Raw genomic sequence first — 14,759 nt, 5'->3', positions numbered from 1 at the left:
AAAGGAGAGATTAAACCTGGTAATTAAATGTGGTAATATCTGCCAGCACAGATCTACGTTCTTCATTTTCCATTGTCATTTTTGAGCAGGGATTCTAATAAAGCCAAAAGGAGCCTCAGGGTGTCAGTAGACTCTAACTCTACACTCAGCATCCAGATTCCCTATTTACACTCTTCCTTTCTGCTCACAGGCTTGGACCTGGTTGTCAGAGCAGAGGTCCCACTGTCAAAGTTTGAGTCTTTCATCAAAGCCATTAAACTTCCATGAAATTTAGCCACTGGCGTTCTCTAGTAGGATTCTTGTACTCCAGCCTGGGGACTTTTTCTGACATAATAGCCCTAATACAGTGACAACATCCAGGCTTGCCGCCAGAATTAATATTCTTTAAACAATCACATAGTGCTCTAATGCTTGTTAATCTTAGTGCAGAAGCTCTTTCATTTTAGTATCTACCTTTATAGGTCTGCTGGGTCCCTGTCACTGTTAGAAGGGATTGCATTCCTAATAAGCCTGGAGTGAGAGGGAGGGCTAAAGAGGATGTACATACTATCTCTCCACCTCTAATTCCAAAGACTACAGGGTCTGACAAGAAAATCTGCCCGCACTCAGAGAATTCAGTCTCCCCCAAGAGCGTGAGCTACTCTCTCTCTCTCTCACAATCCCTCTACAGGTCCTGTAGTATTTTTCCTCAAGCTACTTCCTACCGTGCTACCATAGGCCCCCACTATAAGGATAGTGCTCAGTTTCTCTCTACCAGAGAGAAACCTTCTGCTTTTAGTCACTTTTTACCTCCAATTGTTAAGGACTAGTCAAGCATGGAAGAAAAGAGGAATGTTTTCTCTACCTTAACCTGTAACATACCCTATCAAAAGCTTCATTTCCTCCTGTAGCTACATATATCTTTGGAAAGAAGTTCTAAAACATGGTGGTTCTGAACTGATGATGGTTTCTGATCACTGTATTAATGCTTGGTCAAAGTGAGAGATAGCAAAGAGGAAACACATAGAGTTTTTAACTGATTTCATTCCACATGTTACGACAGAGCTGATCTACTGAAACTGGAGCAGAGATGAGAAATACCACGCCTAGTTGCTACAGAATAGATGCCAGGTCCCAGAAACACTGCTGTACTGACAATATTCATATTTTTATTGATATTATTCTATTTTTACTGACAGAAATTCAAACAATTGACACTACTTAATGTAAAATGTACTTATACAACTCAGATTGGTTTTGTTCATTATCACATGATTGTTCACAAAGTGAATGCCAATAAGAATGAAAAACATAAGATCAGGCCCATATATCCAAATATTAAAACTCCAAAGGTCATATGAAATGTTACACATTTTCTTTGTAAAAAAGTGTTCATTTGTAGTGAATTGTGAAATAGACAATGGTAGAGTAAAAATGTGATTATGAAACACATTGACTGTGAAAATTGAATACAAAACAGACCATAGTTCTTGTATGTCAGTATCTACCTTACTTGTATAAAGATCAGGCCCTGAGAGTATATAGAACCTTATATATGTGTTGAAATAAGTCAGTGTTATCTTGCCTGATAAGGAATCTAGAAAGAAGAGCTGATTCTGGAAAATTAACCTAAGGTGACGAAAAGGTATTTTTCCAAAATATAATGATGGAAATGACAGGTATATGGCTTTATAAAAGAAAATTTGCTGAAATTTCTCGGCAATTCAGATGTGCTGAGAGCATAGAAAAAACACATTCAAAAGTCAGCATTACACTCCTTTTTATAATTTTCCCGCTGGCTCTGAGATTGCATAAGAGGCAGTTGAATAAAAGCTGACAAACACTAAGCTCCATCCATTTTCTGAAAACCCTATTCTTCTTAGGACCTTCTTACTCAAGCGGGAACACTAAAAATGCTAACATTTCAAAATAAAAATTAGTCACTCTATTATGGAAATATTTAATAGTTTTAAGACTGAACTGTTTAAGTGAAAATGAAAGGTATGATGCAGTGATACATTATCCCACATAACTGCAAAAAGAGATATATTTCTGTTTTCATAGGTTAATGGAAATATGGATCATATGTTCTCCGAATTTTCATTGAAGCTGATTTAATTTTGACTGGTTTATTGTTCATTGTCCATGTGTCCCAGTGAATCCCAGTTGCAAGAAATCTACCTGTGTAGCGATGAACACCATTAAGATTTGCAAGGCCACACTGATTGAACCACCATCCAGTGTTATCACTGAAGTTACTGCAGCTCTTTACAGGCTGTTCTTTAATAGTGCACATAGGTCTGCATCCGTCATTATCAACATCAAATGTGCTGAACGGCATTGAATTCTGGTTATCTTCTTTTCTATATCCTCTAAATGCATCACCTAAGTACAGCGGATAAAACAGAAGGATAAAAGAGTTATGTATGGAGAAACATAAAATTTCTTACTTGTTGCATACCTTGCAAACTTCTCCTCTGAATTTATTAGAAAAATAGATTTCTTCAAAAGTGGTTCAAAAGCACCAAATAATAAGCTGGCAGTGTGTTAAAGACGTAGGAAAGAAAAAGTATAAAATACTGAGAAGTATGGAAGAATTTGAAGTTTGATGAAACATCTTCATATTGTTGTTGCTTTTAGTGATGCACACCAGCTATGAAGGTAAAAGCTTCTGTTCTCAAAGACAGTGGAAGAAAAGAAAAAAGAAAGGAAAAGGGTTGTTAACTTCAGATTTTCCAGTGATGTGACTGAAGCCCCAGAGGGAGTTATAAGATAAGATGGAATTGTTAAAAAAAAGGTCAGTGATTACTGGTTCTGTTGTCTTACTAAAGAAATAATGTTTCTTACAAATGCAGGTAGAGTAAAGCACCAACACATTTAGATAATAACTATTACGTTGGTAATAAGGAACATTCTTGCATATTAGTAAACAGGCCAAAAAAAGTTAGAAAAAAGTAGTGAGAATGGTGCAATACTGAACACAAATCTTTGCACATTTGGTGTAGCTATGATATTAAGGCAGGTCTGGAATTGTAAATTAATTTGTGTCTATATATCAGCCAGTAACTGTTATACACTAGGCCTAATTTGTTCCGGTTGGTTTCTTTCTCTATCCTTTGTACGCCACTGTCTGGGCACTTCTGAACTAACCAAAGCAACTTCAGGAAGACTTCCATTAACATCAGCAAATTTGAGATAATGGACATCTAAAGAATCGGACCATTACATAGATATACACAAACACACACAAAATCCCTTATGTATTTTATATATATATATATATACATACATATATATATATATTCTGTGGACTTGAATCCATTAAAGTTCCTTTATTGTCTTGATTCATTTTCTTTATTAAAGGAGTGTTTATTCAATTATTCCATTAAAGTTCTTGAAGCAATAGAATAAAATGATTTCTTACTATATGAAGATGTTGTCATAACCAAACACTACATCATTAACCATTTATCTGCATAAGTGTTCATTATGCACCAAATAGAGAAAAACAGATTAGAAATAAACAGTTATCTTAATTAAGTATTACTCTTGTGAATGCATTTTTTCACATCAAGAAAGGCAGCAGCTATCTTTAAATACTCTAAAGAAGGAGGTTCTTACCAGCATTTCCGGAATAACGCCCCAAATGGATCTTAAAAGAACATGCTTCATCTTCTATCCAAAATCCATCGTATGATGCATAGGCATGCTTATCATTTTCTGATTCCAAATCCACATAAAGACTGAAACTAGTGGCTTTTTGATTTACTATGTGAAAAATCTTCCTCAGTCCAAGCCAAAATTCCCCTAAAACAGGAATATAATATAGAGTCAATAAACTTCTAGAAATGGAAAGCACAAAAGAAAAAATGGATTCTTCCAGTCTTTCTACTTTTCTTCCTGAACCAAGTGCAATAAAAGTTGTATGATAGGCTTATATTCCTTTGAAAGACTAATGAATGTGCAGAGTAATCTTCCTACTTCATTGGGAAATCCATGGAAAGAATTCACATGTGCACATCATCTTTTTTCTCTGTGACATTTTTAGAAAATTGTCCACAGGATAACTTTCAAGCGTAGAAGACCACAAAAACTGGATGTTAGCATTCTATGAAATGCAACAAAACTCAAACCCTGTTCTTGAGATTTGCTGCCTCTGTAAATCACACTTTTTTCCATGAAAGGTTGCCCCAAATGAGCTGCACTTTTCTGTATAGTTGAAAAGTTGTGTGCTTCCACTGCAATCCCAGATAAACTGAAGAAGCAACTGGTTTTAGACTTGCTGGATGAAATGTGGCAGTAAAAAAGTAATGTCACAGTTGTGTTGGTATTAGCTACTGAAATATTTCCATTCTGTTTCTAACTTCTCATGCCCTATGGTGAAATATTACTCATTTTTTTCTGCTTTAAGGAAATATTTTGCAAATGTGATTAAAACCAACTAAGGCTTTTTTTTTAAAACCTGAAAAAAGGGGAAATACAATTTATACATTATTTCAGGTAGAAAATATCACAACATTTTAAACATCTCTTGTGAGACTGAGGATGAGTAATGGCTAAGACTGTAGTAGGGTCATAGTCATTATTGAGAAGATCATGTAATAGATTTGATGAAAAAACCTCTTAAGTATAAATAAGTCTTTTAAGAAACAAGAAATCTACTCTCTATATGACTAAAAATCCCACACAATTTAGTGGAATGTAGCTCACATAAAGACAGCAAACGTTCAGTCCAAAGCACTTAAGAGTATTTAAAATTAATACCAGAAAGGTCACCAAATCCATCCAGATACTCAGACCATGTTCTCTGAAATGGAATGATTCCATCAGTTCTTTTCTGAATGACAGTCCATCCACCTCCTTGAAAATCCATGTCACACAAAACCTATAATAGACATAGATATGATAAAGCATTCTTGAAGCAGCTGTTATGAAGAAAACATTTTAGTTAAATAAAGGTGGACTAATTAGAGTTTTGCTAAGCAACATACCTTTCAAACATCTTAACAAAAAGCTCAAAGAAAATAAAAAATGAAGCTGCAGTATTTTCTTATATGTTCTTGTTGGACTGCTTGATTTGGATATTTCCTCAACCAGTGGGAACTGTTGTGTGCAAATGTCTGTTCATATCAGAAATAATAAATAAGCTTTGATAAATGTTACTGTATATTAATAATAGCATGAAGTGGAAGCAACATGCAATATCATGTATTAATCATGCAAAATATTACAGATACAGGCACTAACAATGAATATACCTTTATTTCAGCAGAGCAAAATAGACACAACTTCTTATGTGTTCCCCCTCACCATCATACCTTCTTCCCCAGAAACACTGTTTGTGATGCCTGGGAAATATAGTGCCCTTAATAAAGGTAAGGAAATGGGAAAAGTGATAGCAGTAACCCAGTATATAATAATTTATGCTGCAGCAGCAAAAAACTCCCCATAAGAAAGGGCCCCAATCCAGGGAAGTCCCAATATGAACATTTAACAGCCTGCTATTGAGCAGTCCCACTGAATACGTAAGATCAGCTCTCAAATTTATGAGTATTTATGAGTCTTTATGAGTCTTCGCTAAAATTTGTGCCCAACAGCAAGTCCAATGGCAGTGGTCCAGCTGTCCTCTGCTCTGCTATGGAATGTCACATTATGTGGCACTTTTCCCCTCAGCCCATTTAACTTTAGACACATAATTGAGTTCCCTAAGTTAGGAATCTTATTGCCCTTGTCTCCCTTGTAATCCCCTTTATACAGAAAAATGTGCATTCGTAGTGTGGCTCTGGGAAGCCAAGACCTAAATCACCCTCTGCAGATGTTAGTCACCTCCACTGTCTACAGAAAGGGCCTCTAGATCTTTGGCTATTCTCTGGGGATTTCAGCTAACTGCATAAAGTTAAGTGGAATGTATCCAGGTCATTCTAGGGTTTTTTCAAGTATGTCCCCAGTGCCAGAGTTTGACCAGTTCTAATAGGGATTAGAAAGTCTGGGCACCCTAATGTAGAAAGGTGCATATTGCACATTTAGACACGGCACCACCTAAGCTGTTCAAAGTAGTTCTAGGGGATACTATGCTTAATTAGTGTTTAAAAACAGAGGCTCCTTTGTGTCTCCCAGTGTGACTAATATCAGGAGAATTAACCTGGAAAATGCTTATAGATATGGTGCCATTAAACTACTTGTGATAACAAAAGCAAGTTCAGAATATAATGTTGGCTATCAGTAAATCATAACAGTAAGTAGATGCACAAGTGATGGAGTAAAGTAGGAATTTTTTTTTCATGTTACAGGGAATGTACACAATGAAACATGTTTCAGAAAAGAGAGATTTGCAATCTTAGCCAGTGGCTAAAACTGGAGTCTACGTGGAAGTCAGTTTAACCCTCAAAAAAATTGTGGCAATCTGAGCTTTATATGTTGCAACACCATTGCCTGTACCAGCCAGGTATTTTTCATGAAACCAAAGACTTGTTCCTTGGCAGTAACACATCAACATCTTATTCAGAACCTCTGTGACTTAACAACATCTTTTCTATGAACGACAAGAAAGCAACAGGACAGAGCTGCAATGTGATCTAATACAACCTGAGGAATCTTGGAGCTTCAAATAAGTCAATGCCATTGGATGCTTTGAGCAATCCTTGCAACACAAATACTGAATGCATCATAATAAAGGGCATGTGCATGAAAGAAAATTATGGGCTTTATTCCCTGGAGAATCACATGCTTATTTGTCACCCAAGGAGGGTGGAACTGGAATAAAAAGAAATACAGAAGATTCCAAAATGAATATTTAGATACAAATACCTAAAACTCATTAAAAATAATCCCATTGCCTCATCTGCTGTCTTGAGAAGATGATTGCATGCTTGGCTACTCCTCTCACTATGAGTCAGAAATACAAAGAGCCCACTTGGTCACAACATCAATCTTCAGTCCAGTATAAATCAGTGGGAGTGTTGATAATTCTCAGAAGGAGCAGATTTGGTTCTATATGAAAGGTCATCAGCCAATTAGATACAGCACCAAAACATACACCAGCTAAGTAAAAATATGAGACAGATACAAAAAAAGCAGACATCACTGTGTAGTTTCTTAATCCCTTATATGCTGGAAATGATGCAATTTTCTTCCTTAAAGCCTTATAATAATTAATCCACTTTACAGCTTGTTCTATGTCTCATATTGTGCAAGGTATGAGGGCCATGACTGTGCCAGGTAAAATTTAAATTAAATGAGCAGGAGGATGCTTCTACTGAATATTTCTTCCCTTTCCATCTTTAGTGTGTTATGAGAGGTATATTCCAAACCACTGCTTAGTTTGTCTGACCCACCTTAGAAATATCATTGATCTAAATTTACTCATTGAAAAATGTATCAGAAAGTGATCATGATTCAATTTTCCAGAAGTGAAATTGGTTTTAATTGCCTCATGTTTGAATGCTCAGACAAAAGCCCATTTGGGACTAATTTTCTGAGATGACGAGAACCTGCCACTATCACTGAAACTGGATATTCTTAGAGCTCCTGGAATTCAGGTTTCAATTAGCCTGAGTTAAGCATCAAAATCTATACTCAGTTTTGAAAACATGAGGTTTCAAACCTGAAACCATGAGAAGAGGATCAAGTTGTCGATACAGTTTTCTTCATTTGTTGGTATCTTTATGCAAAAGATTCTAAAGACGTTTTTGTTTAGTTTCAGCTCCTTTTAAAGGGCAGCTTATTGCTGAAAAGGTCATCATTGAAATAAATTGTTTCATGCTGGCTTTGTTGTCTGTTTTTTAGTTTCTTACTATGGTTTTCTGCCTCTTTGTATTTTTCTTATTTTGCGTTAGTTAGTCTGCATAACTTCCAGAACTCTTGGCTTTTAGCCCTTTAAAATGCATTACAATTTCTTGTTTATGTTTTAATGTCTTGATATTTTTGTTCATCTATCATTTCTCTTGTACCCTTTTTATGCTTCAACATATGGAATAATTTGCATTAAACAGTTTTCCTTAAAATAACATTCTTTATGGAACACACATATTTTAGGTATTTTTCTCTAGAACTTTTTGGCACTAACTTTTCAGTTCTCTGTAACATCTACCAGACGAGAAATGAGACACTCATTTCATGAGTGCAGACATTTCTTCTCATTATTTATTGTTAACTTGTGCTTTTAATCAAATTATTATAATTTTTCTTTTTGTATCTTGTTCTCCTTAAGGAACCTTTCCACTCATATAACTGATTCTCAGATTCTGGCAGTAACTTTAAATGTGGAAAAGTGTCAAAAATACTTTTGAAGTGAAAGGAACTTTATAATTTCAGATTTATTCACCAAAAGCTATAAATGAACTGAGAAATCACTTTTCTCATAGAATAGTCATACCATCTCTCAGGAAAAGTAATTTGGGTGAGGTATGAATATTTCCTCAATGGAATCCCCCTCGATCCAGAAGAAATTCTGAAACAGATGCATTTTGTGCTGTGGTTCATCCTGGGGTGAGGAAGACAGCATTTTCTTCATGCTATAAATATGCTTGTTCTGTGAACACTTCTACCTGTCTTTGCCTTTCTCTTACCTAGAAGGAACTTGCCGATGAGTTACATATCTTTTCCCTGAGCTCGCTGCATTGTATAGAAAGAATGACAGGTTTTTCTATCAGGGGTCTGCAGAACCAAGTTCATTTTTTCTTTTGAGATCCCAGCATACTTCTGAAGCCTTTTCATAACCAGTTTGAGCTTTATTTTTGTAGCATTTTGTAGGGTTCCAATTGGCTAGAGATAAAGGGATTCATCCTTCCTTTGTTATATATAAAGGAAGACTATAAAGTTAGATATTAAATTTCACTATTTATTAGCTGGCTTAAACTCCACATGTTTTCTCCAAAAACTAATGACCCCAGCATGTACTGCAAAACTAAAGGTTTGAAAGTGCCATATCTGTCTTTCCACTACACATAAGGACTTCTCTAAGTAGAACAGCCTGAAATGGAAATAAACAGACAAAACAAAGCATTCCTTGTGTTTGCATGGATCTGAATGTCCTAAGCCTGAGGAAATTAACCCCAAACTCTCTTCTCCTGGATGAGCACTGTAACTCCAAGCAATTACAGAAAATGCAGGTAGTGATAGGAAGTGTGACTGCTGCAGTTCATGCTGAATTTCATCCTTTTTTTCTTTAAGAACGTATATCCTGCAAACTGGATATGCAAACTAAAAGTTTAGATGCCTCTGCCTCAAGACTGAGTTATAATGATGCTCAGACAAGAGCTAAGCACCTACTACTCAAGCTAATGTACATCTGCACCTATATTTAAATGCCTATACTATATCATGGTCCAAGCTATAGGCATCAGCAGAGTAACCTGTCAGGAGAAGACAACGCTATACAGTCATCCAGCAGAATAATTTAAAAAGCCAAAGGTCCCATTTTAGGAGCCAAATGGATCAGTCACTTGGCTCCTCAGTTTTCCATCTCTAAAATAGAAAAGAACAGCACTTCTCAATGTCCAAAAGGGGTGCTGGAAAATACCTTGGTTTTCCTCTTTGGTACATTTTTCACTGTATATGAAAACTGATGATGGGATCTTATGACAGAGGTTAAGTTTCTTTGTATAAAAAGAGAAACTCATCAAAATTATAGTAATGGCAGACACATTTGGATGAATTAATACATTTCTTATTCATCTGTTGAAAAATTGTCATGGAAAACACTTCAAATATATTAAATACATTCTAAGTGCATATTCTCAAGAAAATTGTGACTATCCTGAGAGATAAATTTATTACCTCAAAAGCATAGTTTGATCCTTCTGGATGGATAATATACAGACCAGTTGGAGTTTTTGAAACTGAACCAACGGTATCTTTAATATCAGTGCAATCCAACCCTAGAGAACAAAGTATACGATGAAGTTCATTAGCAAAATATGTTAAAAAAAACAAATACAGCTTAAGCACAGAAATATTGCTTTTCTTGGTAAAGTATGAATGATTTCAAAGTGCATTTTCTTGTCATGCAGACTTTAAAATCATGTTTTGTCACAAATTTACCTTGTAAATGAAAATTCTATGAACTCCATTAAGCTCAGAAAGAAATATAAATTATATTGTATGGAGAAAGTTCTTTCTGATCTTAACGGATATGATACAGAAATTAAAGATTATGTATCTGGGTCATTTTACAGATTTTATTTGGGTAACACTTCTACTAAGAAAAAAACATATTATCTGGGGAAGGCTGTCTTTTTCCTGCAGATATTCGTATTTATACTTTTAAAAGCCTTTACATCATAAAGTATACATAAAACCCCCTTTGCTTCTAAGTGTTAAGCCAGGTCTGTGTTAAATATACTCAAACAAGCGATTTCTACGGTCAGTAGGACTGCTTAGAGGTAATGTTTCCTTTAGTCAGGATAGACACTACAAAGAAGATTAACTGTCCAGTGTACAAGAAATTTCCATCCCATTTGAAGGATATTGCAAATGCAGAGCACACTTTATTTCATTGCAAAAGAAAGTGCCATTTAGCAATATCAGATCACTTAAGAACTGATGATCATACTTGGTATTTTGCATAAATATCAACAAGATGCTAAACAGGATGCCCAGAATTATCAGTTGCAAATGATTTAAAGCAGTCTTTATGATGACATACTTAAACAGTTCGCAAATTTTCCAGAGTTTATATGTTATTAACACAGAATAATTCCTGTAAATGTTATAGTTACTTACCTTTGCTTTAATTAATTCTTTGTCAAGATACAAAGATTAAAAGGGAGGAGGTCAAGACTGAATGCGGAAAATACTTGCCATGAGATTGAACTGTTTTGTAAGGAAGTGGATCCAGATGCTTTCTCAAAACTTCTGCATTCAAAAGAAGAAGTCTGTTCATGAGTTCATTTACCTGCCAATTCAAATAAAAGATATTTAATTGCATTGCAATGAGGAATTTTACATTCTAAAGATGTTCTTTTTGACTCCTAGTAAATATAATCTAAAGTTCATTTTTGTGATGTGTTAGTGATTTGTACCTTCATTAGGTAAATTGGTCTGATTTTTTACTTTTTTCACCCAAAATAATTTTTAGGCACAGTTCCAGTAAATTAAAAAAAAGTCCTTCAGTTTGGTTAATGCTTTTTATATGTACTGACTCATGCACAGTATTTGTAAACTAATATCAGAGTTAACAGTAATATAATACGTCATCTGCACTATTATAACAGGACTGGAGATAGCAACCAATGTGGAGGAATAGTCCTCCACTTACCCTACTGCCATGTGCGCCACTAAGTTGTGGACCAGGTGGTGCTTATCACTCCTCGTAGAAATGAAACTCACACCCTGTGCGAGGTACAATGAATGGTGATAGAGTCTCTTAATTCTACTGTTTTAATGAAAGATACATGCTTAATTTTCCTCAGTTAGACAATACCTGTAGAGATAAATAATAAATAAAAATCTTTATGATAAAGAAAAAAGTACCTGATTAGAAAGGTAATCCAAAGAAGACTGTTGATCATCCATCATGTTTCTTACCAGTTTTTTTGTACTTCTTGCATATTCAACAAGAGAGTTCTGTAAATTTCCTTTAAAAGAAATATGTTCATCCACTTTATTATCATAAATCTAGAAATACTCTTGACTGATTGACAACACACTTAGTTATGATATCTAAGTGAATATTGAAGGTGTTTAACCCTAGGGTACCTAAAAGTGAAACCAAAGTAGCACAGAGACCACAGATTAAAGCCAAAGATACTAAAAACCTCAGCCTCACCGGTTGCAGTGAAGACATCTTAAGAAATGATGCTCTTCTTAAGATTTGAAGAAGAATTTCATCTTATCCTTGAGCAACCTGGATACCCAGTTAATGGATATCATAGAAATACAAATGTAAATGATAAAAGACAGATATATAAGGTTTCCTGTCATCCTACATTTACTCATTCACTCTGCTACTCCTGGTTTTTGCCCTGATGCTAAAAATAAATAAAAAAAGTAAACCTGTCAGGTAATTAATAATACATATTAAAAAATTATATGGGAAAGACAAGAATTTTGACTTTTTTTCTGAAGCTGATTGTATCATTTGCTGTTTAGTTTGTCAAGGCAATGAATAGAGAATGTCCTGCGTAAGTATCTATAAAAGGCAAGCTGAATTATAGATTTCCTCCCACTTTAACTAACTAACTAAACAGCTAACTAACTCCCACTTAACTCCCCCACACTTAACTATGATGTTTAAATGAGGCACAGACACCCTACTCTTCCTTTCTAATGGAGACAGCTACCAACACTCAGAGGGTAACACAGATCTAGGTGGGCTGAGCTGCTGCCTGGGTTTGCCTGTCTTCACCAGTGATTATAAAGAAAGACTAGCATGATTATACTTTAACTTTGTCACACCAGCTGCACCCCCAAAACATGGCTCCCCAAATTTTCTGAACAATACTCAGCCTGGGTAGCAGGGTCAAAGGCTGTCACATGTGCTCAAGAAGATTAAAAAATAAATTAGCACAGCATAGCGTAGCATAGCAAAGGATTGCATAGCATGGCATTGCATAGCTTGTTGCTGAGAGTATTCTTTTTGAGTACATACTGCACATGTAATGTTTTTCCCCTCGTAAAATTTTAGCTTGAACATCACATGGTATAAGGCATTGTTCTTTTTGTTTTGAAATATCTGCAGATTTATTTTTCTCTTCTGCCTTGAGTGGTTCCTCCACAGCTCCAACATTCCTTGTGCCCTGTTATACCAAACAACGGAGGGGGAAATAAATTTATCATAAAGCATATATAAAATATCTTGGTTTGCCAAAATGAAGTAGATTACTCCATGAGCCTTCCTTCAAAACCTGTTTTTTTAAGGCTTTATCAAGCAGTGATTGACAGAGCTGAGACCAAGGCCTGTTAGGTGTCTTCTGCTTAGCCATAACTCACAAGAGAAAGAGAGTGCCAGAGGTAAAGAATAACCTCTATAAATTTCAAAAATACCACCAACTTTTCTGGTAAAGTATTCTACCCGTGAGCACTGTGAACTGGAGGCAAGAACTTGCAAATCCTGCATTTAAGAATCACCATACCCAACAGACATCTCAAGTGCTAATGAAGTTATTTTCACTGGAAAGGAGCAGGCTTTTGGATTTGCTACATATTAGCAAAACACTTCCACTCTTGAAAGTCCCTAAATTAGTTACTTAGACTCTAATCATGGAAATACTTGCACAAGTTATTAATCTATGCACATAAGCAGTCCCAAGCAGATTTGCATACAAACTCAGCGTTAAAAAATATTTTAAATGTTCCTATAGAGGAAAGAATAAAGGGACACTATTCACAGTTACACAATTATCTGAAACAGTAACAATAAAAGCATTGGTAAAAGTAGTTACATCTATTAATGTTCTATTAAAACAATATTTTTATATTTAATATTTTTATTCCATAGTGTCATGTGACATAAAATAAGGGAATGCCTCTGACTCATCACTTAAAAAAACGCTAAAAGTAATGCCTGAAATATGTGTCATTGTAAAAAGACTAAGAAACATATTTTCATTTAAGCCTTTGTTTGTTGATTCCATAATCTCAGCAAAACATTGTAGTATGTTCATATACTATATTTTCAAATGTAAATAGGATCCTTAGAAACGTAAAGATTTTAATGGTAAAGAAAACTTATTTAGACTTGATGATATCTTCAACATAATTGTCCTCCTTTCCTGCTTCAGTTTTCTCTTTCTGATATTGGGACTACACTGGCAAAGCACTGAACAGTTTTTTTCCTGATCTTTGCCTTTAAAAAGTGAAAGTAATAATTACATAAAACTGTTAACAAGGAGATTTTACAAAAAAAAAAAAAGTTTCTGAATTATTAATGTAATTGCATTTGTGTCCGCAGATAAATGCTAGAGAACTAAAAGAGTATGTTTCTTTAATTTTGAAATCAGCACGAAGTAAAGGAAGAAAAATTCTATAAGAGTTATAAATAGATCACTTGAAACTTATAAATAGATCACTTGAAACTATGGTTTGTTCCAGGGCTTTATCACTGCTACTTACCAGATGTTCAATTAAATACTGTCAAGCAAATATTTTTAATCAATATTTATTTTTAACAAAAGCCAACATGAAACAGGCAATTAAATCTGACCTCAGCAATTCAAGCAAAAACTGTGATTCTGCCAAAAACAAGTTACTCTGCATTTACAGTCATGCAGATGAGATTGAAAATATGGCCTAACAACTAAGCTGTGATGAAGGACATTAACACAAAAATGTTCTAATGAACTCAATTCCTACAATTTCAATGTAGTTTCTTTTCTCTATCTGAAAATACATGATTCTTCTGTATTTTCGTATCTGTCCTGAATAAAGCAATCCACATTTTAAAAACATCTGTCACTTTTCTGAGAAATAATTCAGTTACATTCATTACCTTATCTAAGCAATGTAATTAAAAACCTTACCTTAGATGAACAAGGCTTGACATTACTTATGACAGTCTCTCCTAAACTGAACAAAAAAATTTCAAGACAAATCAGTGAAGTTACCCTAAAGCAGTTCATCTTTTACTCGAAGAAATGCAAACGTTTTGACGGGTTTCAAGTTTCCGTGGAAAGGATTGTACACTATGAAGTCCTGACCTAACTATTTGGGAATGTCTACAGCACAAAAAGCAGCCAACACATCACTCCTTTAATGGCTGGATTTAATAAACCACATCTCAATTGCACAGTAGATTTTATATACTACTGCTTGTATCCTGAGAGCAATTAGTGCTTATCACC

At 34.9% G+C, this 14,759-nt stretch overlaps 1 protein-coding gene across 1 annotated transcript; it reads right to left on the bottom strand.

Annotated features, from left to right (window-relative positions):
* Positions 1 to 639: 639 nt before the first annotated feature.
* Positions 640 to 14,599, bottom strand: ANGPTL5 (angiopoietin like 5). Its single transcript, XM_075050046.1, has 8 exons — positions 14,439 to 14,599; positions 12,569 to 12,716; positions 11,452 to 11,555; positions 10,780 to 10,873; positions 9,757 to 9,857; positions 4,744 to 4,864; positions 3,601 to 3,786; positions 640 to 2,364 (listed from the first exon to the last, which is right to left on the bottom strand). Exons 1-8 carry the CDS (start codon positions 14,535 to 14,537, stop codon positions 2,045 to 2,047), a joined length of 1,173 nt encoding a protein of 390 aa, XP_074906147.1. The 5' UTR covers positions 14,538 to 14,599; the 3' UTR covers positions 640 to 2,044.
* Between the last annotated feature and the right edge of the window lie 160 nt (positions 14,600 to 14,759).

This window comes from Buteo buteo, chromosome 18 (genome assembly GCF_964188355.1).
Source record: "Buteo buteo chromosome 18, bButBut1.hap1.1, whole genome shotgun sequence".
Classification (NCBI taxonomy): Eukaryota; Metazoa; Chordata; class Aves; order Accipitriformes; family Accipitridae; genus Buteo; species Buteo buteo.
Note: the sequence above shows the minus strand (reverse complement) of the source record. Positions and strands in the feature narration are given on the sequence as shown.